Source organism: Pocillopora damicornis, chromosome 12, assembly GCF_964200805.1.
Source record: "Pocillopora damicornis chromosome 12, jaPocDami1.2, whole genome shotgun sequence".
In the NCBI taxonomy this organism is placed as follows: domain Eukaryota; kingdom Metazoa; phylum Cnidaria; class Anthozoa; order Scleractinia; family Pocilloporidae; genus Pocillopora; species Pocillopora damicornis.
In genome coordinates, this window is record NC_142681.1 from 15,088,036 (window position 1) to 15,107,362 (window position 19,327).

Genomic DNA, 19,327 nt, shown 5'->3' on the forward strand with positions numbered 1-19,327 from the left:
GTTGGAATCTGGAAAAGCAAGGATCCTCCTTTAATTAGGACTGAAATTAATGGGGGCCCTGTTATTTTGATTCATGTTTTTACTTTGACCTGCCTCCTCCCCCGTAATGTTTAGGGCACATAGATGAAGAGAACATTTTTTGTATTTTAACGCATGAAAGTTAAATTAATGGGCGTCCACATAATGCACAAAGCAAGAATATAAACGCCTCAGCTTTGTAGGTTAAAAAATTAAAAACAAGAGGGCTGTGCAGACCATATCTTACTTTTTAGCCCCGTTTGGATATTTATTCAAATAACATAGTCAGTATCGGTTTCATTCACTCTCACTTTCCACTGAGCTTGTGGAAAGATGATAACTTCAGTATATCTTTAAATGAAAAAAGGAAAGCCTGCCCTCTTACCACAGATAGTTCTTTTGTGCATTATCCAGTACAAACCTGGTCTAATTTGTATTGATTGTTCTAGGTAGGTTAACCTTATAAATTGGTTGTGAAAATTTCTTGAACCTGTCGTCCTATTATTTTTTTGGATTCAATTTTACCTCACTAACCTAAACTGAATATTTATTTGTTATGCTTTTGAGGTGTGCATCAAAATTTCGAAGGCTCTAACACGACTTTAAAGTTACTTCTCTTTTCAATTTTCTACGCTGAACAGAGGAGGCTGAAACGTTAGGGAAAAACGGTGGGGTAAGCGGTCATACCTGGTAACTTCAAGAGAAGATAAGAGAGAAGCCCGTACGATTCAGCCGTTGTGTTTTACTGACTCGCTGTCCTCACTCTTCAATCGACCAATCGTCTTAACGCAAAGTAGTTTACCGTCGTTTCTTTCGATTTTGGCTCAATTTCCCAAACCGAAGTTATAAGTCACGCTCAATAGAATATAATTTCGACTGATGCTGACATCATACACTTCATCTGAAGAAGAAAACATTCCCTATATTCGAAAATTTGCTCAAAACATCAGGAACAACAACGAAGGTCCTAAGCTGTTTGAAGATACCGCTGACTAGCATGCGTGTTGATCGCCTTGCAAGTCGTGAGAATATCGTCCCCATGTTCCAGACCTCGTCAATGGTTCCTCCTTCCCCAACCCCCGGACTGGTCCCTAATTTCCCTGGAAGAAACTCTTCTACAGCCAGTGCTAAGGAGTTTTATTACAGTTTTTACTCAGAATAATGAAGGGCTGGAAAATAAATTGACGAGAACTCCGCTTTTAGGCTTGGATAAATCTATATATTAGAGTTATTATCTATCTTATATGGACTTTAAAAAATCTGTGCCACTATCACGTAGACCTGCATCTCCTCTCATTCTTTCCACTTGTCCAATAAGATCTTAATTTTTCCCTAACGTGAATGCTGACATGCTCATCCGAGGAGATCTAAATTTATACCTAAAGAGAATGTTGACATGACAACTTGTTACTCTCTGATATCGGACCCTAAATCTGGACACAGCCTGGCTGCTGAACAGTTTCCTATTTCTGAATAAACTGTTATCTTCTTTCTTGTGCGCATTGCGTTGGGTGGTAAGTGGCGCTCGTAAGTCGTTCCCAAGGCATCTCCATTGGTCTTTTACTTATGATCAGTTGGGGAACAGACGGATAAGTGACGTCCACATGAAAAAAAAATTTGCCTTGTTTACTAAATAAAACAAATGTAATCTATGCTACGGTGGGTCTGTTCATTGATATATCACAGAGGACGTCATAAAGCAGTTGGAACATCAGTGACACGCCTGCGCCTAGTGTGCCGTTTTGCTGTTCTTACCACATTATGACTTCGTCTGTGATCAAATACTAGACAGAACCACAACAAATAGTAATATAATATCTTGAGCTCTGCAGGATCACACCTGCGTGACATTCGAGGTATTTCAACCTAAGATCGCATCTCACTTAATGTTCATTATTGAGTCAAAATTGTCAAATCCTTTAACTTTTCCATCTTTCAAGACCAAAATCTTCTCGCAGTCTTTTATCGTGTTCAAACGGTGAGTTATAGTGATGACAGTAGACTCCTTCAGTTTGTCCCGCACTACATTCCAAATCGTCTGTTCTGTGTCTAGGTCAACATGCGCAGTTGGCTCGTCCAAGACGACGATTTTACTTCGCTGTAGCAGCACACGAGCCAAGCAAATTAACTGCCGCTCTCCAACACTGACATTAGCACCATGTTCCAGCAGTTCGTGATCCAGCTTGGCCTCAAGCCTCCCGACAAAATCTTTCAGTTGCACATCCTCTAAAGCCTGCCATAATTCAGCGTCTCGAAACTTGTCTAAAATATCGAGATTTTTCCTCAAAGATCCGCCAAAAAGAACAGGACTTTGGCCAAGAACTGAGATACCTCGTCGAGCTTGTTGGAGGCTTATCTCTTTAATTGGAACATCGTCGATGACTATCTCTCCATCAGCATCAGGCATGCGCATGAGAGCTGCTACAAAAGATGACTTCCCAGCTCCCGTGCGGCCGGCAACTCCGATCTTTGCTCCTCCTTTAATGCTAAGATTGATGTTCTTCAGCACTTGAGGTCCCCCCGGATAGTACGTCAATGATACATCTCTCAACACAATACTTCCTCTCCGAGGCCAGTCTTTTGGCGGTGTTCGTTCTTCTTCGTATCCAGGCTCCTGATCGAGTTGGGTGTAGGTCATAACTCGCTCAACTGACGTCATGTAGTTTTCAACTTCAGACGTTTTTCTAACAGCGTATTGAGTCGTGCTCAGAGTTTGGATGACGTAAACAAGAGCGAGACCAGCGTAAGCTGAAAAGAAAAATTAGAACCTAAGTCTATAGATTCCGGACCTGTTTTTTCGCGATAGCTCAAAACATATAACGAAAGCTTTACAAGGCTAGGTTACCTAGCCTAGTCCAGGCAGTCACTTAATAAGAAGGAATAAATAAAGCGTCTTTTTTACATCTTTCTCAGTATCGTTGTTTTGACTCCGAGCTTAGTAGGTGCAGAGGAGTTATCAGCACAATTTTCCTGTTTTGAATCATAGAAGACACTTGAAAGTTTGCTCAGCACTTAAGCCACCCGAATTGATTCTCACGTTTCTGTCGTGATTAGAAACCACCCGTTCATGAGAGAGCACGTACAATCACACCTATTTTATTATTCAGTTGTTCATGCTGTGTTAATACACGACTATATAGATTCGTACTTTACATAGAAAGACTCAAAAATGTTACTAAGAATCTTGAGCTTACCGACATCCTGAGATACCAAGATTGCAGCCAAAGCAACTGCACCGACTAACAAGGAAGCGAGACAATCCAAACGTGCACCGAGCCACCTACCGCTGGCCATCACCATAATATACGCCTGATTATGAACATCTTGATATCTGAAGGGAAAAGTTTTTATCACAATAAGTTTTGATAATGGAGTTCTTTTTTAGTTGACTGTCGAAAATAAACCGGGTTGTAACAGCTTGGTAATTACTTTGATAGGTGATTGGTCCGGCAAACTTGCGCAAAACCAACCGCCTATTGGTCGAACGCGTTTGTCAGCGTTCAATACCGTTTCCTTGTTTTTGAGTTAAGTCCTCTTTCACTACTTGTGAAGTTTTCTTTTGTTTTGATTGGCTTGTTATTATAAAATAATATTTTCCTTACGACAATCACTCCAAAAAAAGCTCAAAGAGATTACATCAGGTCTGTACACTGAAGTGAGACCAGTGTCTCCTTTGGTCTGACAATGTAACGGAGCCCTTCGATAAATTCCGCCCAACACCCCTGCCCCTCAAAAAGATGTTACTCTCCAAGGAACATCCGTAAGCTTCTAGCTAAGTATTCGAAAGATCATTTCCGTAACCACATTTCATTATTAGTTATGCTCCATTCGTCCAGATGAAGTGAGAGCCACTAGAGCCGAGTTTCTTAACGATATGAATACTTCTCCATTAAAAATGATAAATTCGCCAAAAACAGACCAGTTCTAATTGTTCACTATCACAACTACATCTTGTATGCTAAGTATAACATTTATCAGAAGGAGAAGACGAGTGGCACTCGTCTGTATTTCCTGTTAATTAAACTCATAATGGTAATAGAACTGAGTGGAGTCCAATTCGGCCAGTAATCATACGAGTGATTAACAAAAGGGGACGACTGCGAGGCGGGAGTCTGGCTTTTTTTCACGAGTATTATTAAAGGCAGAATTGCACGACATGACGTTCTCTTACCAATTGATCAAAACTGTGGCAAAATTAGAGAAAGAAACTAACATCGCTTATACGTTTCATACATTTGTCATAGTTTCGACTAATTGTGAAATTTCTACGTCACGCGATCTTGTTGATTGACGGTTCATATTATGCGACTGTTGAAATCCTATCAGAAGGATGAAAGCCGCACAGAGCGATTACTGTAGTCTCACAACTGGTAATACCCCTCGTGCCTCTTTCGGATAGCTTCGTTTCGCCACCGTGCCTCGTACCGAAAGGTCCACTTGCTGACCAGTGTCTCAGCACGTACCGGATAGGATTACAAAAGACACGTGATGCCATTTCGCGTATTGCCGGCAAATTAAAGAAAATAGCTCACAGAAAACGAGTGATTATGAGTCATTTTTGCCCTGTGCATTTATCGGCTCTGACACCACAAACTGAATCAATGTCTCTGACATACCTGTAGAGTGCATCCACAAAATCTGTCTGTCTTCCTCTCGTACGAATCGTGTCCAGTCCTATCAGGGTCTCCGAAAAATGAGCGAACACTGGGCTTCGGGATATCGACTCTAACCTCTTTAGTTCTCTGGCAGTCTTCAAGTAATAATTGGATATAAAACCGACCAACATGGAAATTGGAACAACAAGAAATATGAGCCAAACATTTGTGGCAACTGTTACCAGAATTTGGGCAAATATCACTAAGAGCATCTGCACTGTCGTCAGGAATGTTTTGGGTAACATCTCATCTACGCAGCCAATATCATTGGAGAAACGATTTAGGATTCTTCCCACTGGATTTGAATCAAAGAACAGGACAGGTGCATGTAAAATGGCCACAACCATTTTATCGTGAAGACGCTCGGCGCACTTTAGACAAACATTCAAGAATCCATAAGCCCAAACGATAGTAACTGTGAAACACGCGCCAACCAGACAGGCGAGGACAAATAGACTTGCCTCGTTCTTCTGATCCTCTGGGTCTAGCCTTGCAAGAAACGAGAGCCACAAGTCAGGAGCAGCAATGATGGCTGAAAGAAACATGATTAATACGTAGTAGTTGAAATGTATTTCTATATCATTACTCGGTTGAACAATGTAAGATTTGTTGGGACTAGAAACAACTCGCCTGGATTAGTTACTACCGTAAGTGTCCTAGGAATGTTTTTGTAAACACCACAACGACACAGAAAAAATGAAGCAGTCAACCATGTTACATAAAAATATTGTTAGAAACTACATTTTGTCTCATATAGTTAGTTTGTAGAGCGAGTGTTTTTTTTTTTTCAGGCGAGTGGAGACAAGTGCAAGGCAAACGCGAGGAGAAAAACACCGGCTCTTCCATTCGCGCGTGACTCGCCATTCACTCGCGCTTTGTCGCACTTGTACGAGCAAATGAGATATCAAAAACATGGTCAGAAATTTCTGCAGTGTCTCTTAACTCTACCGTCTAATCTCAAAAACACCGCGTATTCTTGGTAAAAAGCATAGTCATTGTGAAATGATTTGCACGAAATAGAATAAAAGAAATTAGGGCTTAACCCAAGGTTTGTAACTCACTCTAACAATAAGTTTACCTTGAGTAATGAGACTAAAACCAACCATTCCAGTTATCATCAAAGGATGTGCTCCACTTCTGAAATAGTCCCAATAAAGTCTGGATGTCACAACTCCGATTGTACGATCCTCCTTTGCTATCTTTAAACTCTTCGCCTCATTGGTCAGGGAATGTATTGTCTGGCACTTTTCAACATCATCATGCTCCTCCATATCTTCCCAGCAGAACGGCTTAGATGAGTCCGTTTTGTCCTTCAGAGCTGCTTTATAGAGCGGGTCAACAATTGAATTGATAACACCTTTTTCGAGCAGCTCAGGAAAGCTTCCCTTGTCGAGAACACGCCCTTTGTAAACCACAATTACTTGATCAGCATTTTCCATGTGCTGTTGCTGATGAGAGGCAAACACAACGATTTTATCCCCTAGGAGATCTTTAATGCATTTGTTAAAGATGTGTTGGCCAACTTTAAAATCGACAGCACTCAGTGGATCATCCAATAGATAAATATCTCCTTCAGCATAAACTGCACGAGCTAAACTTACTCTCGCCTGTTGCCCTCCACTCAGAACCTCGCCGCGTTCTCCAACAACTGTTTGATCACCATCAGGTAACCGCTGAAAGTCTTCTTTCAGAGCGCAGACGTCGATTATTCTTTCATACTTGGACTCCTCGTTGGGTTGACCAAACAGAATGTTTTCTTTTATCGTTCCCGAGAACACCCAAGCTGTCTGAGGCAAGTAAATGACAGAACCTTGATAATCAATCGTCCCACTGGCATTCGAAGTTTCACCAGCGATCGCTGAGAGCAGAGTAGACTTACCACTTCCAACCGGTCCGGTGATGACTGTTAAACTCTTTGAAGGTGCAACGAAGTTAATATCCTCAAGGATAAATTCATCTTCACGATGCGTTTTTGCGTAGCTTAAATTTGACACACATAGTATAGTGGGACCTATTTTTGTTGCTTGACGAGAGAGGGAAACTTTCTCCGTATTTTCCTCTTCATTTTTCAAGTAACTGGGACTTTGGTTAGTTAAGGTCATTTTCGTTTTTTGTTGGGGCTCGTTGCTTTCATCACTCTCCGAGGCTTTTAACAGATTTTCCAAAAGAAGGAATTCTTCGATTCTTCCGAGCGAAACATAGGCGTCACACGTTACCATTAAACCATATGTCATATTCAACATGCCACTCAATTTTATAACACCCATAAACGACAGCAGCATAAAAACATTGGCGGGCGTGAGGGTCTGACCAGTAAGTACCATTGTAATTACTGACACCAGAGTGGCCAGTGGCGTTGCACTGTATAACAAGGCATCGATACTTGACTGAATGGTCGTCCTCTTCGAAATGACCCTGATTTCATTTCTGAAGATAGAAGGTTATTATAAGTTATGTGGGCATTCTGTCGAACCAGCTCGTCATCAGTGTTCTCTTTGATTTGAAATATTGACGAGGTGAGCGGGCGGCAAGCGCACCTTATAACAGCGTGTAAAAAATAATAATAACTTGAAGACAAGTTAGACTAGATGAGATGTTCTACCTATAATAATGATCGATTATTATCTGAAGTAGAGGTGATATCCACCCCCTTTCACCGACACTGAGGTAAAGACGATCACAATATTTTCGGGCGCAACTCTCGCGCAAGTCGCTCGAAATCGAATTGCAAAGGCCATTCGGAGTTCGAGTAGCCAATCATTTTCAGAGTGCACTTTTAACACTATCTACTTAGTATTTACTGACCGCCCAGTCCTTCGGTTATGATATGGGTTACAAGAGACACTTACTTTTTGTGAAAAGAGGTATTCTGATAGGCTCATACAGCGGTCCAAAGACCTTTTCTTTGGAGGGGGGGGTGGCATGTTTAAATTGCCTAGCTAATGAAGCTTTCAGTGGAGACAAAACAGATTTGTGGTCATCTATTTCCGAGGTTTAAATAATTTGGGTCAACAACTACGGGAATGAATTAAGCTAGTTGTTGGAGCCTACTTCTGAATAGAAATTATAATTACCTTACCTTCTCACATGTTTTATCTTTCGTCCATATTCGCCCTCCCACGCATGCATTTTGACCGCGCGGATCCCGGAAACTACTTGATTCATTAGGGAGATTCGCTCATCGGATACTGTAGCTGTGCGCGAGTGCAACTTTGCATTAGCATAAGACAAGGCGGCAAAGTATGGCATGAGAACACACATGAGGAACACACCCGTAACAGCCTGCCAACCAATCAAATTGTAGATAAGGAATATTGCCCCTGCATAAGCAGGGACTGTGAAAACGGCTGAGGAAAAAAACGTGACTGTCTCTTCTTCCATTTTTTTAACATCATTGGATATCAGATCGAATAAGCGTCCTGCAGTAAATCTATGTAACGTCTGCTTACTGAGTAGAAGCGTCTGAAAGAAAGTACAGGTTAGACATTAAAGACGAAGTAAGTTCCAAAAACCATCTAAGCTTAATCTCCTGCATATAGATATCCATGAATGCGTTTCGAAACGAGAGTAACCAAACCTCTACCAAATTATCTTTAAATGGGTAAAAAGAGGGACAACTCAGGCGCCATCTTGAGTCTTGTTCAGAAGCGCGGCCGTATACGTTATGGTATCTGTAGCCTACGTAACTGCAGGCTAAATAACTGTTTGTTTCTTCGATTCTTTTGTTGGTGAGCAGAATTGCTTGCTCTCGCAGAAGCAGCCACCAGCGACGATGTTTAATATCCCTCTCCTTCTAGGTCTCCATGGCATAAGCCAGTTGCAGTCGATCAGATTTCTAGAAAAAATTATTCTATATCGGATAGATACTTGTGTTCAAGTTTGTTCGGCTTAATTTGGGGTGTTCGTGCCTACCTTGTGGTACACCAGTCCCCTCAGGGCGCTTCCTATTTTGATCCCCAATATTTCACATCTGTAGTCTCGCTGGTGCATACCAAGACCACAGATCAAACCATTGAGACACATAGCTAATGCGCAGGCGTAGGGCCGATGAGTATTCTCTACCTCAGTTGACATTAGCTCAGAAACAAGATACCCGAGGAACAGTGGAAAGAGAAGGCGAGAAGTTGTGCACAATATATTCCCCATCAAAATGATGATAACATCTTTGGCAGAAAGCATATCAAACATGCTTTTCCAAAGTTTGGGCCTTATCCCATTCATCTTGCAATGATGTTTCTCGCTCTCCCAGATCTTCTGAAGCTTTTCGGTGACAAAACGGCCAGAGTTCTCGTCTGACAAGGGTAAAAAGTCATTTTGATCCAAAGGTCTTTGACTGCCCTTTTTAAGGACTTCGTTCATCCAACGAAAAAAAAGTGAAGATACAAAACTGACTTTTTCATCTTTATCACCAGAGATTTTCATGTAACCGCTTTTTGGTGCCATCACTTGAGACCTACAAAATACATAGCCATTATTAGCATGTTAAACGCAATGCCCAAATGTCTGTGCATGTTGTTCCAGGATTTCAGAACCAACTTGCCCTCTAAGAGTTGTAAACTTACATAAAATCCAATAATAGCTTAAAACAAAATGGTAAATGACCGTCATTGAATTAGCTTTGTGCTCGAAGAGTGTCGAGTTTTCCTTTCTCTACTTTTTATGAACGTTTAACTTTCTTGGCATAGTTTGCGCGGCAGCGGTTGCTACTCTTGTTTTTGTTTAAAATTTTGCGCGGGATATTTGCGCGCGGCCGGCTAAAATTGATCCCCTTGCTTGGGTGAGCCTGTTGAGTTCCAGGCTCCCTCTAGATAGAATCCAAATAACAACAGAACATTATCTTGCAATTATTTGAAGAAGCGACGTGCAACCAACTTTTCATTTGGAATGGAGTTTCCACAATTTTTCGCTATTCCGCTTTCCTTCTTGTCTCCCATAAGCAAGAACTTGTCGCATACATGACAAACTATTACTCATAAAAATAAATCAAATTTTTTTTACTTTCATTTCACGTCTACTGAGGCGAAAAACAAAATTTCATAAGCGAGAAAACGTCATTTTTTTCTCAAGCTGAAAATCGCATAATATTGTAAAATTGGATACCTATCGAAGTCGATTGCGTGAGAGGTCATGAATGAATTTGTCAGTGTCTCACGAAATGAAACAGTCGAAATTCTGGAGCCAACAAAGCGCGGTCTGCACGGTCTGTACAGTCTGTACGGTCTACACGGTCTGCACGGTCTGCGCGGTCCGCACAGTTTGCAGTCTGCAGTCTGCGTTTTGCGTAACATCTCCTGTGAGCTAGCCCACTCAATCAATGCTTTTAGCTAGACGATACATTTAAAAAATGTCAACACAGCGCTGTTATCGGCTTTGTAATTACAATCTATATGGATGGAATCGTACTGATGTCAGTTTCGTGTGAAAAGTATTACGTTTACAAGTGGTTGTGCGATAACAATTTGAGGAAGCTGCAACTCTGTGTAGCTTACCTTGCAACTTTGTCTCATTATACGGGAATTCACCAAGACACCGCTAATATTGCCGTTCCTTGCTATTTGCAAGCCATATCTATTGCACGAGCGAATAGGTTTTGAGAGATTTCTAAATATACAAAAAAATTCACTAGTCGATGTTCCTGTATAATAAGACAGATGTCGTATTTTGAAACGAGAGGATCACAAAATTTCCCTAGAGCCCTCTCTTCACCACGCTGAGTGAAAGGGGACTTGTTTTGAAAGTTTTGAAATGCATTTTCAAATAGATTTCAAGACTCTGGGGACAGAAAACAAGTTGAAAACGGACTAACTTCCCTGCAGCCGGACACGGTCTCCAGAAACGTAAGTACTAAAATGGAATGACCTACCTAGAACCACTTACAACCGCATAAAACCACCTACAGCTAACTAAAACAACTTAAAAACCACCTACAATCAATGATTTTTGAAAATACTTGAGCCTGCGACCCTCTTAAGACATTGACTGGTCAGCATCCGCCTTCTATTAAAGGAACAGCGCCCAGCGCCCCTTTCTAGAAGCTTTTTTCGCGCGTCAAAAAAAAAGACTAACCAAAACCGGAAAACGCGCATGAAAAGCCTATCGCACCCAGGGTAAACCAAGAACTAAAATCGGAATAGTTAGAGTAAAATAGTATTTGAAAGGTAGTTTTAGGTGGTTTCAGGTGCTTTTCGGTGGTGTTAGGTGTTGTAGGTGGTTTTGATGGATCTAGGTCATTCCATGTTTTAATAACGACCTCTCAAGAAGACGAAATGCCCAGAAGTCAGAATTTTTCACAAAATTTCCACCGAAATATCAGATGATTGCTTAGAATTGTTAAGCGATTCAAAAAATTAACTTGCTCTTTTAGTGGACAAATTCCTCGAGCTTGTAATGTTGCTGGGTTGTCGACACTTCTGATCAGACTGCCGGGCACGGTCACGTAAACGCTAAATGCCCGGCAGTCAGAAATTTTCTCCACAGCGCCACTAAATGTTTTCTTGAAACCTCTAAAGAGAATCAGAGTGTTTGTTTATAAAAGCCATGCGATTTCAAAAATTCCCCGGGCTAATGAAAAAACTGACATCAATGCTCTTTCAATTTTTTGGCGGTTTAACGAAGCTTTTGGTGAAAACATGATCAAGGTCCGTTCAAATCTGTCTGCCGCCGTTGACGACCGTTGAAGTGTGAGCGTAAAACATTCGTTTCTCTTTTTACTTGGCTAGAAATAATTTGGAAAACGTTGTCTGGAAATTTCTTCCAATGAAGAATGGACCGCAGCATGACTTTAATTAATAGTTCATATCGAAATTTTCGACTTCAGTTGTTATCTGAATAGTCCCGCGCCATAGATTCTTTCGTTCTAATGAGTTTGACAAATCATTCATTAAAAGTCTGAAGTCCTACTCAAAGTTTTCTAAGAGTATAGTAAACTGGACCTTAATTTCAATCGCACTAAACTTGACTTGCACTGATTCTGGACTCCCTCGCATAAAAATAATTTAAAACAAAAATGTTCCTCAAAAGTGACATAAGCCTCTAGACGTATCACTGCTTTCCGTGGGAGCGATTATAACTCACCCTCCGCTTTTCCTAAGGTTTCCCTGTCATACCGTAGATATCATTGTACTCCCTTTTGCTGGGATGCACTTTGAGAGTGAAGTTTGGACTTGACACCGTGCGGGCGTCCGTATAAATGAAACACCTCACCCCTGGTGTTATATTACGCAACCTCATCAAAATTTCCCACTATCTACTAGGTGTTCCGTTGACCTCTATCAGACGTTGAAAAAAGCAGACCTCGAAAACACTGACTTCGAAAACGTAGTCTATGTATTACTCGAAAAGCCCTAAGGCCCTTGGTGCTGCTCCTGTGCTAACAATTTTCTTTGTGTTTTTCCCTCTTTCTGTTTTTCCAATACTTTCATGCGAGCCGTTGGATGGGCAAATGTCGCAGACAGTGACTTAATTTTAAAGAGTGCTGGTTTTCGCTATTGATGGGAACCTGCAAAACAAGACAACAATTTCCCGTGCGTATTTGTCAACAAAATTGTCACAAAAATGCCTCAAAAGGATAAAAATGTTATTCTGAACGTGGTTTCAGGTGGTTTTAGGTGGTTTTAGATGGATGGAGGTTCCATGTTTTGATAACGACCTCTCAAGAAGACGTGATGTCCGGCAGTCAGAATTTCTCACAGAATTTCCACCGAAATTAAGGTTCTTTCAAACTTCGTAGGAATATCAGATGATTGCTTAGAATTGTTAAGCGATTCCAAAAATTATCTTGCTCTTTTGGTGGACAAATTCTTCGAGGTTGTAATATTGTTCGGTTGTCGACGCTTCTAAATGCCCGGCAGTCAGAAATCTTCTCCACAGTGCCACTTAATGGTTCCTTGAAACCTCTTAACAGTATCAGAGCGTTTTTTTAGAAATGTCATTCGATTCCAAAAATTTACTTGGTTTTTTAGTAGACAAATTCTCCGAGCTAGTGAAAAAACTAACATCAATGCTCTTTCAATTTTTTGGCGGTTTAACTAAGCTCTTGGTAATTACATGATCAAGGTCCATTCAAATCTGTCTGCCGCCGTTGACGACCGTCAGTGTAGTGTGAGCGGTAAACATTCGTTCCTTTTTTTTTTTTTGGCTAGAAATAATTTGGAAATGTCGTCTGGAAATTTCTTCCAATGAGGAATGGACCGCAGCAGGACTTTAATTAATAGTTCATATTCAAATTTTCGACTTTAGTTTTATATAGTTCTTCGTCATAGATTCTTTTGTTTTAATAAGTTTGACAAATCATTCGTTAAAAGTCTGAAGTCCTGCTCAAAGTTTTCTAAGAGTATAGTAAACTGGACCTTAATTTTAATCGCACTAAACTTGACTTGCACTGATTCTGGACTCCCCCGCACAAAAATAATTTAAAACAAAAATGTTCCTCAAAAGTGACATCAGCCTCTAGAGGTATCACTGCTTTCCGTGGGAGCGATTATAACTCACCCTCCGCTTTTCCTAAGGTTTCCCCGTCATACCGTAGATGTCATTGTACTCCCTTTTGTTGGGATGCACTCTGTGAGTGAAGTGTATTCAATTTATAAACACAGAAAGCAAGCACTTTGAGACCCGTAACTTTAAGCGCTAATTCATCCCTTTGATAAATGCGTGCGACGATAATTTTCATCATGACGAGGGCTCTTCACTAAACCAAATGTTGATGATGATAAACTTATCATGTTATCTGGTCACGAAACAGGCATCAGAGTGCAGCTTGTATACATCCGTAAAACCTTGGCGCAGTAAATTCACAATTTAAGATACCGTGTCGAACCAGTATTTAGTGGTTACCCACGGGGAATAACGGGTTTACCGCTCGAAACAGGTTTACAGGTCGCTTGAAAACGACAAAAAACGCCATGTTTTGTCATGATAGACCACTTTTTTTTACAAAAACTCGCCCAAAAGTTCTACTAACATTGACTCTGGGAGATAAACGTGGATTTAAAAGTAGTATTCTGAAGGTGAAGGTGAAGGCGCTGTCGTCAACAAAATAACGCAAATTAATGGTGAAATGATCACTGTAAATTATTTCGTGGTTTTGCTTGAGTGTTGGGAACTGTATGATACGTTAATTATTCTTAATTTGATTGACATTTATAAGTGATTTTCTTCGCTCTGACGAAGGGCTAAAACTCAAAACGTTTCTTTAGAATCTCTTTTAGACGGCCAATAAGTAAAAACATGGCTTACCGTTGATGAGGATACGGAAAGCTTTGCTCTTCAACCTTGCCTCTTACATAAAAGTTCGCTTGCCGGCCATTGCGGCGACATTGGTTTGAGGAAATGAAGAGGAACGATGCTACAGAAAACTCTGTTAGGAAAATAATGTGTATCAAACTCCTACAGAATAAGCCTCCGATTCAACGTGCTCGTGCTCAGTTGTCAGGACAACTAAATGTGTGACACAAAGCTCGGGGTATAGCAGATAAGTTAGTGTTAACAACTGAGTTGAAAACGTATCGAGTCGCTTTGACGAAGGGCTAACGCTCGAAACGTCAGCTTTTTTACCCTTTACGGTGGCTAATTTACGTTTTCAACTCAGTTGTTAACACTAAATTACCTAATAGATGTGAGGCCGCGTAAGCAAATAATTAGCAACATGCGTTTTGAGCGGGAAATCAAAATAGTTGAGCTTGTATTTGAACAGTAATTCTCTTTTTTTTTGCAACTTTTAATTAGCTCGCAAAGCAACACACCGGCAGAACTAAAGCTTTATCAACCGCAGGAAATTGTTATAATTCAAGTTTGTGGAGAAAAGGTTTCCAGAAAACAGACTAAAAAGGGGTCATCAACAAAGAGAAGCGAACTGCGAAGGATCCGAGAAAGAAGAGGAGGTAAGTCGTGTCTTATCTGGGTTTTCTCTTGCGCTAAGGCCCAGAAAAATTCAAACCTTGTTTTTCCCAATCTTCGTTTGATACTAGCTTCATTGTATAATTCAAATCACGTTTCGGTAAAACAATGACTTTTACATTCACCGCTGTAAAACCCTCGCGTCGGTTCATCGCTCGAATAAAAATTCAAAGTGTTTGCATTCTTAAAATTATTTCTTGTCCTACCTTTTGGAATGTTTAATACAGTCGTGGTCTTTAGGGAAGATAAGTTATCTTAAGGATAATTTCTTTCCTGGAAAGTTTTAAAATGATAGCGAACGGCGTGAGCAAGTTTCCATCATTCTCTCTTCAGCTAGCTGTAGCATGGTTTACATTATTCATTTATTATTTATTATAATAATTTATTGTTATTTATTTTATATACTCTTAATTTATTATTAATCTATATTAATCTTATTAATCTATACTCTTATTATTATACTAATCATTTATTATTATCATTATTCAAATCGTGCTCTGTTAAAAATTTTTTGTTTTACCCTAAGAACGAAGTAACAGTCTTTCCCAAAATTGAAATAATGAACGAGATTGAGTCAGCGATGTTCATGATTCTCATGTGAGAACCCGTCAAACATCTGAGAACTAAATTACCGAGCGCAAATATGTGGTGCAAACAAACTCACGATTAAAATGGAGTTAATCCTACTGCAGGAGGAGTGAACTTCATTGTTTGCTCGTGGTACTTTTCAGTGCGATGTATTCATGCTTTCTACTCGATTTGTTCAAAGTTCAAGAAATGGTTTGTCTCACAAAACATGGCGCCACTTTATCTTCGCTCGACATCTCAAGCCGTACTTAATGCTCGTGTTATGATGAACATGCTTGCGATACGATAATTTTTTCCTAAAGCTGGAAACTGAAGAATCAATCTCTGAAATCGATAGTCATCACATTTTTCAAGAAGCGTCCGAGTTGTGATCGTGTAATTAAACGGGGTCCTGGCAATTTGAACTCACAAGTGCGCAGGTAATCACATGGTTAGCGTAAATAATTGTTATTTACAGTTGTCGAATTCGAGTTTTTGAGAGTCCTTTTCTGTAACCTTCATGGATATTTTCTGTTGAATTCCTTGAGGTACAATCTCCGAGTTTCATACGTGATTATGAACGATAAGTTCGTATCGGCATCATAATTTTAGGGAGTTTTGTTCACACATTATCAGTTTACAATTCGTTAACCATTTCCGAAACCTGCTTGGATATTTGCTTTTGAATTAATTGAGTCACACTCTCGGAATTTCATCAGTAATTAGGAAAGACAGATCCGTATATGTAGCGCAAGTGAAGCGCATTTTAAAAATTCCATAAGATTTTGGCAAACTATATATGCTTAATTTCGTAAAAGAGGCTGCGGTTATTCATCGTGGTGAATAACAATAAAAGCTAATTAGTTTTCCGTTTGTCTCACGATGTAGTCACGTGTGATGTAGATCGCGACGTTCGACTCCTACTGATACTGCTAGTCTTCTTCAGGCGATGAGGTCGATTGGTCATGCGTGATCTTATAAAGCATGATGCTCTGCTGTGATTAGCTGTTTTTTTCAACTGCTCTGATTGGTGCATTTCGGACCTTGCTGTTTCACACGTACTTCCAGTATAACGGATTCATTTGCGAGCAAAAAGACGGCGTCACCTTAGGGAGTCCGGTTTCCACTGTTTTCATCCATGTAAAGAGATATTAAACATTTCTTACACTAAAATCTGAATCATGACGTCAACTGAATTTCAATGAGTTTGAAACTTCATTGTACATAAGAACACTTTACTGGAGGGTGTTACATTTATTTGCTGTCTTCCTGGTACATATGATTACAGAACCCTTTAACTTTCAAGATTTCATGAGTAATTCTCTTTACTATCTGCCATACAATTTATGTGATTAAGAAAGATGTTTTTTCGTCTTGTCACGAGCGTGGGACAAAGAAGAAATTCTGAGTCCCCATGAAGAATCGAACCTCAGACTTTCGGATTTGCGCAGCGATGCCCTACCACTGAGCCACAGAGACTCTACGGTGGGAAAGGTCTATTACGAAGTTCATATGACACGCGTCCTGCATACTGCTAGGATCAGCAATGTCTATAGCGTACTATTTTTAGATAGAAATAGTAGAGAAGGTAAGTTACGAGCTCGGTAATGAATTAAGAAAGATGTTTTTTCGTCTTGTCACGAGCGTGGGACAAAGAAACAATTCTGAGTCCCCAGGAGGAAATTGGGGGTGCGGCTTATCTGCGGGAACATTTGAAAAAGGTGTCCGATGTTCGCGTCCGATCTAATGCCTGGTTACTAAGCTTCGACTGTTGCGCCCATGTTCTTGTTGTAATGCAAAATTCTATGGAAAAACTGTGTTGAATGAAAAAATTCCTATCAACAAATACCAGAAAAAGATCAATCATATGTCAAAGTTGGTAGAAACGACGTTCATTATATTAAATTTCTAAAATTGTGGGTAAGACTTGAAGTGTTTTCCGTTGCAATGTTGATGGTGAGTTCACGTTCGATGAACAGTGGATGAAGAAGACTTAAGACTCGACTTTGGATTTCTTTTGATTTCTTTTAAAAGACTTTTTTCCAAAATTTGAGCTGCTAAATTCAGGCTGCGGCTTATCTGCGGGGTTTTACGGTAATTAGATTTTTGATTCTACATTTCAACTGGGTGAGATTATGTCATGCTTCATTATGGTTTGTTCACATGGAAAGGTAATTGTTATTATGGCTTCACAGATGTTTTGATTGTCGTCGCAATTAACATTCGTAACAAAGTTTTATTTAACATAGAATGTTTTAAGAACTTTCTTCCTATCTCTTCAATACCATTTACTATTTCTGGAGCACAATTCAAGGAAGCAGGTTATTCAAAATATATAACTTTTAATTCAGGTAATTATTTGATTATGTCAGTAACATTTGATGTTTCACATGTAACAGGATGATCAAGCTGACGATAGCCTCCAAAAGGAGTGAACTCCACTGTGACAATTAGGTGACTATTTTGGAAACTTGAGCACTTGATAAATACGTCTTTGGCTTGCAATGCTGATGATTACAGTTTGCTGAGGTAATTGAAATGTCAGTCCCCACGCAGGAACTTTCTTGACCTCAGTACTATGAGATAACTTTAGAAAAATGCATTCGTGTCAGTAGAACTATTGTAAGTATAGTACTACCTACTGACAAAAATTAACCATTTCCTGTGAGCATGAACATTTGAGAGAAGTTATGGTGGTAATTGACCCTTTCTTTGCTAGGATGCATAGGGCGTGATGATTGTAAAGGATATCTTTTAGCTTTCAAACTTTCAACTTTGTATAAATTGTAACTGTTTGCCATATATATTTCTCTGTTCCTTAAGCCCTCGAAGTTGGAGCAAGTGATAACCTGACTTCTTTTGTTTGGAATTGTGTGATTACATAATTTTGCTGTGTAATTTACCACTTTGTAACATGTAATATTATTATTTAGATTGCATTAAATACTCTCGCTCAAGCTTTTATTAATGCATTCTGTTTCTTTCCAATGCTCATACCCAAACTAAACACTAATATAAGGAATTAGTCTCAAGATATGTGAGTTTTAAAGGGTGGAAATCTGGAGAAGCAAGGATCCTCCTTTAATTAGGACTGAAATTAATGGGGGCCCTGTTATTTTGATTCATGTTTTTACTTTGACCTGCCTCCTCCCCCATAATGTTTAGGGCACATAGATGAAGAGAACATTTTTTGTATTTTAACGCATGAAAGTTAAATTAATTGGTGTCCACATAATGCACAAAGCAAGAATACGTACGCCTCAGCTTTATAGGTTAAAAAATAAAAACAAGAGGGCTGTGCAGACCATATCTTACTTTTTAGCCCCCTCTGGATATTTATTCAAATAACATAGTCACTATCGGTTTCATTCACTCTCACTTTCCCCTGAGCTTGTGGAAAGATGATAACCTCAGTATATCTTTGAATGAAAGAAGGAAAGCCTGCCCTCTTACCACAGATAGTTCTTTTGCGCATTATCAGTACAAACCTGGTCTAATTTGTACACGAAGGTGATTGTTCTAGGTAGGTTAACCTTATAAATTGGTTGTGAAAATTTCTTCAACCTGTCGTCCTATTACTTTTTTTTTATTCAATTTTACCTCACTAACCTAAACTGAATAAATAGAAACTTGAAATTTATTTGTTATGCTTTTGAGGTGTGCATCAAAATTTCGAAGGCTCAAACACGAGTTGAAAATTACTTCTCTTTTCAATTTTCTACGCTGAACAGAGGAGGCTGAAACGTTAGGGAAAAACGATGGGGTAAGCAGTCATACCTGGCAACTTCAAGAGAAGATATGAGAGAAGCCCGTACGATTCAGCCGTGGTGTTTTACTGACTCACTGTCCTCACTCTTCAATCGACCAATCGTCTTAACGCAAAGCAGTTTATCGTCGTTTCTTTCGATTTTGGCTCAATTTCCCAAACCGAAGTTATAAGTCACGCTCAATAGAATATAATTTCGACTGATGCTGACATCATACACTTCATCTGAAGAAGAAAACATTCCCTAATCTTCGAAAATTTGCTCAAAACATCAGGAATGACAACGAAGGTCCTGAGCTGTTTGAAGATACCGCTGACTAGCATGCGTGTTGATCACCTTGCAAGTTGTGAGAACATCATCCCCATGTTCCAGACTTCGTCAATGGTTCCCCCGTCCCCAACCCCCGGACTGGTCCCTATTTTC

The 19,327-nt window shown here is 39.8% G+C and overlaps 1 protein-coding gene across 1 annotated transcript; it reads right to left on the reverse strand.

The window, feature by feature from the left end:
* Positions 1 to 1,144: 1,144 nt before the first annotated feature.
* LOC149036682 (ATP-binding cassette sub-family C member 4-like) lies at positions 1,145 to 9,116 on the reverse strand. Its single transcript, XM_089188650.1, has 6 exons — positions 8,586 to 9,116; positions 7,753 to 8,135; positions 5,752 to 7,100; positions 4,635 to 5,205; positions 3,213 to 3,349; positions 1,145 to 2,766 (listed from the first exon to the last, which is right to left on the reverse strand). The coding sequence occupies exons 1-6, from the start codon at positions 9,114 to 9,116 to the stop codon at positions 1,898 to 1,900; spliced, it is 3,840 nt and encodes a 1,279-aa protein (XP_089044776.1). The 3' UTR covers positions 1,145 to 1,897.
* Between the last annotated feature and the right edge of the window lie 10,211 nt (positions 9,117 to 19,327).

Bases quoted from the DNA above. Each gene is read 5' to 3' on its own strand.
- LOC149036682 (XM_089188650.1), bottom strand. From the start codon at position 9,116: ATGGCACCAAAAAGCGGTTACATGAAAATCTCTGGTGATAAAGATGAA. The intron at 8,136-8,585 runs GTAGGCACGAAC...ACTTTCTTTCAG, and splicing joins GGGGACTGGTGTACCACAAG to ACGCTTCTACTCAGTAAGCA. The intron at 7,101-7,752 runs GTAAGGTAATTA...TTCTATCTTCAG, and splicing joins AAGATAAAACATGTGAGAAG to AAATGAAATCAGGGTCATTT.